The sequence below is a fragment of the Numenius arquata genome, chromosome 3 (assembly GCF_964106895.1).
Source record: "Numenius arquata chromosome 3, bNumArq3.hap1.1, whole genome shotgun sequence".
NCBI classification, from domain to species: domain Eukaryota; kingdom Metazoa; phylum Chordata; class Aves; order Charadriiformes; family Scolopacidae; genus Numenius; species Numenius arquata.
This window is the reverse complement of record NC_133578.1, coordinates 38387278-38398868: the sequence shown is the minus strand read 5'-3', so window position 1 is coordinate 38398868 and position 11591 is coordinate 38387278. Positions and strand designations below refer to the sequence as shown.

Below are 11591 nucleotides of genomic sequence, written 5' to 3'. Positions count from 1 at the left end.
GGTGGCGCGTCTGTGCCCGTGTTCACCTCGGGGCTCTGAGGGGGAGTTTGGGGGAAGGGGAGGTGATGATGCTGGTCGATGTTTTCAGATATTTCCAAGTTATTATCCCCCATAAAAATGCTAAAAAAAAAAATATTTTTTTTTTTTACTTATTTCTGCATTATATCTTTATGTCCACACCCGAGGGAGCGGCGCTGTCCCACCCCTCTCCCTCTCCCCTCACGGCCCCGGCCGCTCCGCGCGCGCCGCCCTCCCCCTCCCGCCGCGCCCCGCGGAGGCGCGCGCGGCAGGAGGGCCGTCCCCGCCTCAGGCGCCCGGCCAATAGCGGGCGGCCGCCCCCGCGCCGAGCCCCGCCTCCGGGCGCGGCGGATTGGCCGCGCTCCTCCCACTGCGCGGCGCGGCCCCCTCCCCTCCTTCCCCTCCCCTTGCGCGCGGAGGCCCCGCCCCGCCGCGCTGCGCTTTAGCTGGGCGCGGACTCTTCAACAGCGGCAGAAGGAGCCGCGCCGGGCGCCGCGCCGCGCGGGCTGGAGGCGGCAGCGCCGCTGTGGAGAAGCCGGCGGGCGGAGGCAAGCGCGGGGCAACTGGGGGCGGGCGGCGGGGCAGCCGTCGCGCTGAGGCGCGGTGAGGGGGAGAGGGGAGTGGTGGTGGTGGTGGTGGTGGTGGTGGGGAAACCGGGGCCGGGCGGCGGTTGGTTCCCGCGGCGGGAGCGGCGGTGGCGCCGCTGAGGGCCTGGCGCGCATGCGCGAGGTGGAGACTGGGGTGGGGGCGGGGCAGGGGGGGCTAACGGTTTGGGGGCGGGGCGGGGCCCGGGTGGCTGCGGCGGGGGCGGCTCGGGCGCGCGGGGCGGGGTGACGGCGGCGGGAGCCGGCGGGCAGGGCCGCGCCGCCGCCCTCGTCACCCCCTGCCACCGCGTCCCCGCGTCGCTCCCATGGGGATTCTCGCGTCCTTCCCCCACCGCTTTCCGCCTGCCGCCGCGCTGCCAGGCTGGCCTTGCCCCCCGCCTCGCCCGGGGGTGCGGGGCGGTCTGCGGGCGCGGGGTGCGTGGTATGGGCAGCGCGGCGGAGTGGGTGCCCAGTGTTTGTGCTGCCGTGCTCTTCTAACTTCATTTTCAATATTTGGGTCAGTAGTTGGGTGGAAAACTTTAGCCTGGATTTTCATGTATGTTTTTTGTTTTTTTTTTTTTTTTTTATTTTCAATTCCTGGGTTAAAAACTTCCCTCTGGTAATTAAGCTGAACAGATTGCCACAGATTGCCTTCGAGTGACCCTGACCAAGTTGGCTTCCCAGACTACAGACCCCACTTACTCGTAAAACTGAATACTTTAGATAAAGTAGATAGCAAAGGTCTGGAGAGCAGCTCAGATCCAGGTGCGTCCCTTGAGATTTCCTATGTGGTCTCCAGCAAGTCTTTTAATCCGCTTTGTGTCCATCAGCTCCCCGGTTGCAAAATGCTAAAGCATTTCCCAAAATAAAATGCAGTGGCGACAGAGGTACTTGATACTCCTCAGCGATGGGAAGCAAAGTAACCAATTTAAAAAACAACAAACAAACAAACCAAAACACAAAATCTGCTTTTTGCTGAAGGGTAGAAGTTTCCTTTTTGTGCTTAATTTAATAAAAAGGAAATATTAAGAATTTCACTGGATAAAGCGTAGTTATAATGCTAGTAGATGTACCACCTCAGGAAGCTAGTCTGTGTGCCTTAGGACTCTCCTTCCTTATTGGTCTGCGTTCTGAAATACTGCGAATGTTTTGGGGTGTTTAAATTCCAGTCATCTTAATTAACACCAAAAAGCTGAGTGGTTCTTATTTAAGACCAGGTTTTACGGCCTTCTCTTCAAAGACTGAAATTCAGAAGGATAACTGAAGGGTATGGACCTGACAATGGATTTAAAAGCATTACAGATATTTATATTAGAGATGTATGGAAACCTGCTTACAGAGGCACCTGTCATGTACTACAAAAAGTGTTTAAGTATAGCATATATTAAAAATTACTTCAGATGGTACACTACAAATATATGATATAGATTGAACAGGAATTAGTTGGTGGCATGGTAATAAACTTGGAAATAATATATGATTCTCTGTTCAGAAGCAGTTATGAACAGCAGTTATGAACAAGGGGAAAAAACAACCCTGTTCAGAGATTTGAATGAGTCATGGATTTTATCATAAATGAATACCAATGAGTTCCACTTGAAGTATGTCCTGTTTGATGTTTTTCATGATTAAAACAGTTTGGGTGGTCTGCCTTAAATTGAGCCCTCTAACTGTTCAAAGAGAGATCCTTTTTAGGTGTGCATGGGTTTTGTTGGGTTTTGGCTGGTTTGTTTTTTTTTTCAAAAAGGAGGAATTTATGCTTCTATCTTCTAGGGAGTGCAAAACACTGTCATTTGCAGTTTTATCTATATAGCACTGCCTGCACAGTGAGTGCTCCTGAAAGCTGAGACTCCCTTCATAATCCTGTTTGGGTTGTTGTTTGTTTTTTTTTTTTCCCCAATCTATTAATAGAACAAAATACTAAAATGCTTAAATACTCATCATGAGTAATTTGGCTGCTTTCAAACTGAAAACAAAAGCTGCCTACTGAGATTTTTATTTTTTTTTTTTTTCTTAAAGGCTAGTCCCAGGTGATTTAAATATAGACTGACTTTCTTTTTCTTTCATACTGCTAACCAGGACATACCCAGTGGGACCAATATCTCTTTTTGTGGTCGCTGCTGCAGACTGCTCTGTGAGAAAAATGCAGATTATGCCATCGAGCTGTTCTCTCTATTCTCAGGAGTTATTTATGATCCTGTAAATTCGTGAAAATTGGGAGGGGGAGGTAAAGTCTACCCAAGTGGATGCCTCTCACCGGGCAAGACTTGGAGAAGCTGGCCAAAGTCAGCTCCTGCACCCTCGGCTTGGCGGTGGCTCTCGCTCCTGGCAGCACCCCTAAGGCAGTGCCGCAGTAGCGCCTGGCTGCGAGAGCACTGCTTTATTTTTGTCCAGCGATTATCAGGAGGAAGGCCGCCCAGGAGGAGCTAGGGATTACGGGGCAAACAACACAAAGCTGTAGGAAACCAGGTTTGGTCAGTTATCTTGTAGGCAGATCAGGCTTGCTCGAGTAGCTGCCGTCTCTTCTGCAGGTTTTTTTTCTGAGAAGCCTTAAAAAGGAGCTCTTGTCAACTTGAAATACGCTATTTTTGAACGTTGTTGCTGAGCTTAATTTTGGGTGTTTCACCAGATGCTGCCAGTGGCTTTGCTTTTGAAATGCCTTCCAGACAAGGAATAAACATTGGAACTTTGCTTATCTGTGACACTGTTAATCTATGCATAAACTGGAAACAGCTGTATTAATTTGAAATGTTACTTGAATTTGAAAGCAAAAAAAATAGTAAATTAAAAAATCTTCTTAACAAGAAAGGCTCAGGTGTTTGGGATGACGAAAGTGAACTCGGTTTACAAGGAGAGAAGGCACAGAGGAGGAGGTCTACAAACCCTCATGCTAATGGAGTTCTATTGTCATTGAAAACAAAAAGATCACAAACAAAAAAAAACCACTAAAAGACAAAGCAGTCCTCCCCCCAAGCAAAAATCCCCCAAAACATTGTCTGCAGTGTTGTGTAACAAAAGTGATAGTGTTATGCAAGGGGGGGAAGAGTCAGAAAGTGAAAGGACTATAAACAAAAGCTGGGAACGGAATGCCACCCTGTGAGCAGGCAGGTTTGTGGCTGGGTTTGGTTTTGTTTATTTTATTGATGCTGCTAATTACCAACGTGAAGACGCTAGTTTCAGGATTTAGACTAACTCCGTTGGGGTAAGCCTGGTAGAGAAGGGTATAATAGGGAAATGTCGAGTAAGGACTAAGAAATAAGCGGAGGTGTCCCGAGGGAGAGGAGCAGGGCTCAGTGAGGGATTAGGGACCCGTAGCTGTGGTGAGGGAAGGGAGCAGGGTGTGGGTGGGGGAGCACTGGGGCTGTGGTAAACTGCAATTCCCGGCTGTATCCCGCTGGGTAATTAAGGCATTAGGGGAGGATAAGCATAACTTTAAACGTCAGTTGCTGTACTGTGCATGTCTGGTACTTGTTTCTTCCCTTCCCCGGTACTTATTTTACGCCAGCTTTTCTTTTTACAATACTTTTTAGCTTTTCAAGTGGAGTGCGTATTCAGCAGACTGAAAGCAAACTGTTTGCCAGTTTAGTAGCGTTTCAGCTGTTCTGGTTTTGAAACCTCAAGTAGTACACAATGGAAAAAAATCCTGGAAATAGTTTACATATGACAAAAGAAGAGCTTTTTCCAGAATGAAAATACAGGGTCTTCCTGAATACCATGTTGCTGTACTGGTCTTCCCTCCCTCTGCACACTTCTCCCCCCCCAGAAGAGAATGGGTTTGGCTCTGGAAACTCACCTCCAATAAGGGTGGAGTGAAATTATTTTTGCTGCTTTCTGCCAAAATAAAATGAAATTTGTCAAAATGAAAATTGTACAATTCTTGTGGAGCCAAGTACTTGTATTAAAATTTATTTTTAATTTTTTTTTGCAGCTGATACTTTGTTTTGCTCATATACCAATGACTTTTTATGTGTGTGTGAACTTCTTGGAGAAATGCCAAGGACTGGAGACTGGGACAGTGCCAGCTTTTATAAAGTCTTTTTGATGTCACTGAAATGAGGAATACACCTGAAGTGTCTCACACGACTGTCTTCAGGGCAGAAACATCGTGTGAAGTTTGCAAGTTGCCTGGGTAAGGGGTTAATTGAGCAATTTCTCTCTTCAAAAGCATTTTATTTATATTTTAACTATATTGTAATTTAAGTGTCTTCTGTCAGGAACGCCTGATCAGTTAGTGGCTTCTCGGTGCTCTTTAGTTTAATGTTTGTGGTTCAATTTGAGGGTACTTTGATTTCTTCCTCTCTTTCCCCTAAAAGAAAGGGGGGAAAAAAAAGTTTCTCAAACTTGAAAGAACCCTAAAATAATCTGCTAATGGTATTCATTGCAATTTAGGGAATTTGAAACCGTACCAGAGGGATATGTAGTATTTGAGGGAATATGATCACATTAAAACGCAGTACTCTGAAAATTTTATGCTGCTAGTTTCTTGACTAGCTTCCATCTTCACATAGATAAGAGAGACACTTCTCCAAACTTCTTGTTTGCTTGGGCAGCAGCTCTGCAGTGTATGGATATTTCCTGGCTTTCAGAAGTGGCAATCTGTGACTGGTAAACCACTTGGGCTAAGGAAGGTAGATGGTAAAGTTGGAACAGTTACAAACTCATTGCTCAGTGTACGTAGGTACCAGGCTGGCAGTGTTCTTCTGAGAGAGCTTCTTGGAGTTCCCAGGGACAGATCTAACATGGAGACTCCCTTGAGTTCATAGCATCTCCACAGAGAAAGTGTGGACTTCAGTTCTCTCCCCCTTATGTTTTAGCCATGCTAAATCACTTTGACTTACTATAGTTACTCGCCATATGCTGAGAGAGGAGGAGGCACAGCTGTCTGAATGCATGCTCCTTTGGATTTAAAAATTACTGTGCCTACTAGCTCTTAGAAGAGTGGAAAGACATGAAGCCATGAGTCAGCCAGATGCTGAGACCATTGCCGAGTCACTAGAGCCTTTGCGACTTAGGACACCAGCTCTCATCAGTGCATCTCCCTGCCCAATCCTAATCGCGGGGCCCTTATTGAACAGCTGTCTACTGGGGAGGACTTTGTGCTCAGTTCCTCTATAGTCCGAAGTTATTGGCTTGCTGGTAAAGGTTAAAATCCTGAAGATTTTAATAGTATCATTTACGATTAGAACTAGGACCACCAAACCTGCTCTCTGTGATGCTGCGTAAGTGATGCACAGGGATGAAAACCTTCATGGTTGAGGTATATGTGGAGCAATGAAAGGCGAATAAAGCATACGGAGGGTGTTAAGGCAGTAAGGGAGCATGTGGCTCTTAATGTTTTTCTTTGTGTTTTGAGGGTTAAGGAAAAAGTACTCAGACTGGTACTTCTCAGCTCCTTAGGTTTCCACATCTCCCTTTAATGATTGCACCTTCAGCATAAAACCTGTAGCTAAAAATATGCTAAGGCTTCAGACAGGGAGTTTGCTTTTCTTAAGATCCATACATGGCAGTCTCAGAATCACTGACCCCTTATGGGATCTGTGCATTGAAAATTGCTGAGCTAGGCAATTGCTGTGGAGATCAAAGAAACTGAAGACATTGAAAGGAGGGCAATGGAAATGCTGCGCAACTAGTGCACTGGTTAAACAGAGAATTTGCTGTGAAATTACTGTGCTGCATTCACTTCTGCTAATACTCTTATTGTTTCGGGTTGTGTCTCTAGCTTCTTAACCAGGACCTGACAGTAGCTTATCTTTCAGGCTTCTGCAGGCCATGTTCAATTAAATCTTTCATTTGGATTATTTAAACATTTACTAAACAAAGCTGAAAGTACAATGTAAGGCAATGGTTCCTGCTCGGTAGGCTGTGTTGTAGATACAGTATGACACGGCAGCATAGCTGCTGACAAGAACTGGTAAAGGTTGACGCTGCTCTTTTGATCACAAAGTTTGGGAACCCTTTATTTAAGATTTCGGCAAGTTGCAGGCGGAAGGGTTTATAAGGGAAAACTGTCTTTACACAAATTGTTATCAAACAATACTGTGTTTGTATTGTGCAGACAGTGTTTGATGAATAAAGAAGAACTGGATACAAAAGCACAGGAAAGATTATTTTTTTTAGGACACATTTAGAACTTACAGTTCCCTGTTTTTAAAGCGTTAGCCTTGATGGTTGGTTTCTAAAGTGTATTTGTGAGACTATATAATAAATTAATTAATCAGATGCTTGCTTTATATAGATTTACATTAAAAATATTTCTCCAAATAGTGCCTCTGAGTTTATTTCAGAGTATTTCATCATGTGGTAGGTGTTTCGCTTTGCTGAACTTGTAGTAAGTAGCTGCATAGCTCCCATTTCTGTGATGCTGTTGATGTGACTCATTTAAGTATAAAAAAAAAATACTTGAACAAAAACTAAATGCAACTCACGAATTAACTTATCTCCAGAGCATATTAAAATAAAGTCCAGCCGGAGTTCTGGGGTGGGAATGTGTAGATGTGTGTCTGTGTGTGTGTGTATACATGTATGAATACTGGCACACATATTTTAAAATGCGTCCTTCCAGTCACGTGGCTTATGGTCATGTTTTTCAGTTTGGGCAAGGTTAGATGACGTTCTGGAACTTTGTGAGTCTTATTTCTCAGACTGATAGCATCAGAAATGCAATGAGGTATGAAAAGTTACTCCCCTGAGAGGTACAGGCTTTCATTGCACATGGAACAACCTCTGAATGAAATATAGAAAAAACCAGAAAGAGTGTTCTTGTTTGACTTGGGAGGGAGTGTAGTGTATCTGTGTTCTTTAGATAATGTCCTTTTTTATGGAATCTTTGAATAATGTTGAAATGTTGAAAGAATGAAGTATTTGAGAGTTGTTGTATTGTACCATGTCATGAAAATGAGAAATTTACATGGCCCATGTTATTTTCAGGTTTGCTGTAAACTACCTACCGTAGCTATAATGACACCAGCCCTCAGAGAGGCAGCAACAAAAGGTCATGGTATCCACTTGTCACCTTCTCTGTCCTCTAGAGCTATGGAGTCTGATACAGCTTTGTGCATGGAAAATTCCAGAGCAGTGGAAGAGAAGATAAAAGAGGACTCCATCGCACAGATTACTTGCTCAGTCCTGGGGTTCCCCACTGCTGAGCCCAACCTCAGGAATGATATCTTCAGTGTGCAGCATTTTGGTTCTCCACCATCCTCCAAGTGCTATCAGTCTGTCTTGTTAATGAGTACAAATTCTGCGTTTAGCAACAAAACCGGTAAGCAAACGAAAGCGGGAGAGCAAACGAAAGCGGGAGAGCCCGACTGCTCCAAGATGAGAAATTCATTACATAATGGTGCTGACACATCATTTGGTCAGATTAGTCATTCAGAACCTGAGGAACAGGTCAAAGGGCAAACATTTTCAGAGACTACATCTCCGAATTTGGCAGAAATGCAGAGACTTTTGGATTCAAATGTAACTGAATCCAATAATGCAGAAGAAATGCAGCTTTTAAATGGTAAATGGTACAAGAAGAATGGGTTTTTGGGTAGGGCTTTGGAAGTCTGTGCTGAAACAATAAAAGGGGATTTATTACACCAGATTCTTCATGGGCCTTCAGAAGGGATTTTGAGCTGCACCCCGGAGGAGGTGTATGCTCGCTTACTCCAGTGTGTCACTAAGCAACAAATGGAAATCAGTCGCGCCAAAAGAACTCAGAAACGTTTACAAATGCTCCTGGCAAAGCATGTTATCAAACACTGTGATCAGCAGCTGAAATGCTTCGTGAAACATCAGCTACAAAGAATGAAGGTTTTCCATGAACCAACCAGATTTTTGAGCAGTAGCTCCCTCAGGTGCACTGAAGGTTGGCCAGAAAACAACGCGACTACTTTGGAGAGTAGTTCGAGTACAGACGTACAGAACGGAGTTAGCGTTGCACCAGGTGAAATCCGGGGGTTTGCACTTTCTACTGGAGGGCTGCTGTCTCGCGTGGAGAAGGATCTGGACTCTGATGCAACATGTAGCAGCTCAGATGACGATGGCGAGGAACAGACTGTAAGAACAACTGTGGAAGCGTAAGTGTTAAATTCCTGCTAGACTCATGTGCTTCATGCTTATAAATCAAGACGGAATGGTCTAGACCTGCAGATTCCTCCTTGTGTGAGTAACCTCACTCAATAGATAGTCCTACTGAAATCAGCAGGACTACCTGTGTGAGCAAGGTTTGGCAGGGGCCAGACAGAAAGTAAGAACTCCTAATTACAGCATTTAAGGAACAGTTACTTTACTAGACTTTGGAGAGCTAGATTTTGTACTGCACTCTACCAGTTTGCATTACATTAGTACGTTTAATTATTCAATACTCAGATGGTGCTGTAAGTCAACTAGTGATAGCAGTGCTGTAAATTATAGTTTTGGCTGGTATGAAAATAATTTTTATTTTATTCTCGAGTTGTCGAGAATTACTCAATATTAGCATCTCGCAAACCACTACGATGTGATAGAGTAAAAATGATCATCTGATGCAGGCGTGAAGCCATTGTTGTATATTCAAAAAGTTTTGTTCTTTGAATTATAATTTTAAAAATGTTAATTTACTTACTGAAGTTGTTCCGCTGCTGTGAATGAAGCTAGCAGTGATGTTTTTATTGCTGCTGGTATCTTTTTCAAGAAGAACCAGAGGGAAATTAATATCATTAACTAATGATGTCTTGAATTGTCAGGGATCTTGTCAGTAGACATTATTGTAGCTTTGGAAATCAGTGGTGGGTAAGAGAAATAGGTAGTAGAATTGTTCCCTGATGGTGGTACAGCATCCTTTTTGTTTTGTTCTGTTCTGTTTTGTTTTGTTTTTTAACCCTACCTTGCTACACTTTTAACGCAATCTCTTCTTGTACTCCCTGCTGTCAGGGAGTGTTTAGAAAGCATTAAGAGTGACACAGCTGTTTGAGGAAAAATAAGTATTTTAAAAATATAGTTATTGGTAAAACATATCTTTCTTGGTCTGTTTCTTGAAAAGCATAATGTTCAGAAGAAACCAAGGAATTGGAAAAGAACTGTGCTCTGTAAGGTGTTCATAGCTTCAGTTAGGGAAGCTTCAGTATAGCATGGTTGTATCAAATTGCTGCTGTGTTTCATTAAACTCTGTAGGGTTAGAAAACAGAAGAGAAAAAGTGCAAGTGAAAAATAGTTTTCGTTTTCTTTTATGTATTATCAAAATGGTAAATACTGTACTAAAGTCCAACCAGAGCATAATGATTTGCCAGCTAGGTTAGGATCACCTTAAATAAATGAGTTTGCAAAAGAATTATTCTCCTTTCGAAATATTTTAATGAAAAAACAGCACTTTTGGCCCTTCCTGGCATAGGAGAATCGGCATTCTTCTCCTAGCTGATATGTTTGAACTTCTGAGTAATAGCTCTGCCTCTAGGATTCTTCTTGTGATTACATGAACTGAAAAAGAAAACCTGTTGAGAAACTCTGATTCTTGAAGGGTAGTGGGTAATGCAAAACTTGGACCAAAGTTCTATGTGAGGGTTTTTTTTGTCTTTGTCCCGGGGACAGTCAAGTTTCTAACTGCCTGCCAGTCCTTTACCTTTATTTCTTCTTGTGGCTTTTGAATTCCTTAAGTTAGCTTTCCACTTAAGGCTTACTCACTTTGTTTTGCTGCACTGACAAAAAAAATCCACAGAGGATTATTAAATACAAAGACACCACCTTTGGCTCAGGAAATCCCCAAGCTGCTGTTGCTGGCAGCTGAGAGAGTGTTCTGGAGAAGCACTGCTCCCTCCATGCCTGCCCTGTTGCAAGACTTATCTTGGCCACTGCTAAGAGGCAGGAGACTGGGTAGATCATCTGTAGTCTGACTCAGTGCAATTCTTTTTTGATGGGTGGTTTTTGTTTTTTTCCTCCCTTTTTTATGTTCTTGCTGCTGAACAGCAGACAAGCAGCGGCGGTGACAACGTTAGCAATGTGCATTAGCTAAGGCCTCGCTGCATTGGCAGTGCAAGAATCACTGGTGTTTGAACTGTGCTGCTGGGCCAGCAAGCTCAGAGTTAAAGTATTCCCTAATTTAAGCAGAAGACTCTTGCCTGTGTGCATAGGCTAAGGCAGTGCTTGAAATAACATTGCAGTGAGGACAGACTGTCTCTTTCTTGAATTTGTGACTTATTTTTCACAGTGAAGATTTTTACTGACCTGGAAAGACTCCTCTTCTGTGATAATTCTTCGTAATACTTAACAGTAGATGTTATAAGGTTCTATTAATGCAGTAATGAATGGGAAAATGTTTTGTCTATATCGCAGCATACTGATTGCATTTAACTTGAGGGTATAATCACGCTGGTGGCTGGTGCTTGTTATGACTACAGTGCTTTTTATCCTTTTTTGCGGGGGGAGGAGGTGTCAATCCAATGTGCAAGGGGGGAGAAACCTGCAGTTACTGTGTTTACCTGAGAACAGTCTGTTTCCCATCAGGAGAGAGAAGTTGATTCTGGCTCCAATTCTTCACAGTAACAAAAAACCTGGAGCTATTTTTAGCATTTTGAACCTGTTCATTCTCATTATCCTGAAGAGAATTTTACCCAACGAGTGTTGACATAAGCTCTTCTGAGCTGTATCTCAATGCTTTGTGTCTCAAGTAAGATTGTCTTTATCCATCTATTTCAATAGCTTTGTTGTTCAGTAGCAAATAGCTTCTGTAAGATATTTAGACTATTGTTCATCCCTTGTGCGTTACATAGGTGCTGTCCTTAAGACAAGAAAGATCCTTGGTCTGCTGGTGAAGGCATTTCTTCTAGTTGACAATTCACAGTGCTTATTGAACTTACCTAAGTTTCTAGAGTAATTGGAAAGCCTCATTCCATTTCAAGATCTTAATCAAAACACATTTGGTCCTTTGAGTATTTGATAAAAAGAAATATGAAAAAAACCAGTTGGCTCTTTTCAAGAATTTTGTCATTTTGCTGCTAGTGTCAGCTCATGGATATCTGTAACCTGTCA

At 43.4% G+C, this 11591-nt stretch overlaps 1 protein-coding gene across 1 annotated transcript in view; it reads left to right on the top strand.

The window, feature by feature from the left end:
* Positions 1-258: 258 nt before the first annotated feature.
* Positions 259-11591, top strand: part of KANSL1L (KAT8 regulatory NSL complex subunit 1 like) — a 67236-nt gene continuing 55903 nt past the window's right edge. The window contains exons 1-2 of the mRNA XM_074145998.1: positions 259-566; positions 7530-8665. Of these exons, the coding sequence (XP_074002099.1) occupies positions 7560-8665 (1106 nt within the window). The 5' untranslated portion in view covers positions 259-566; positions 7530-7559. The remainder of the gene's footprint in view (positions 567-7529; positions 8666-11591) is intronic.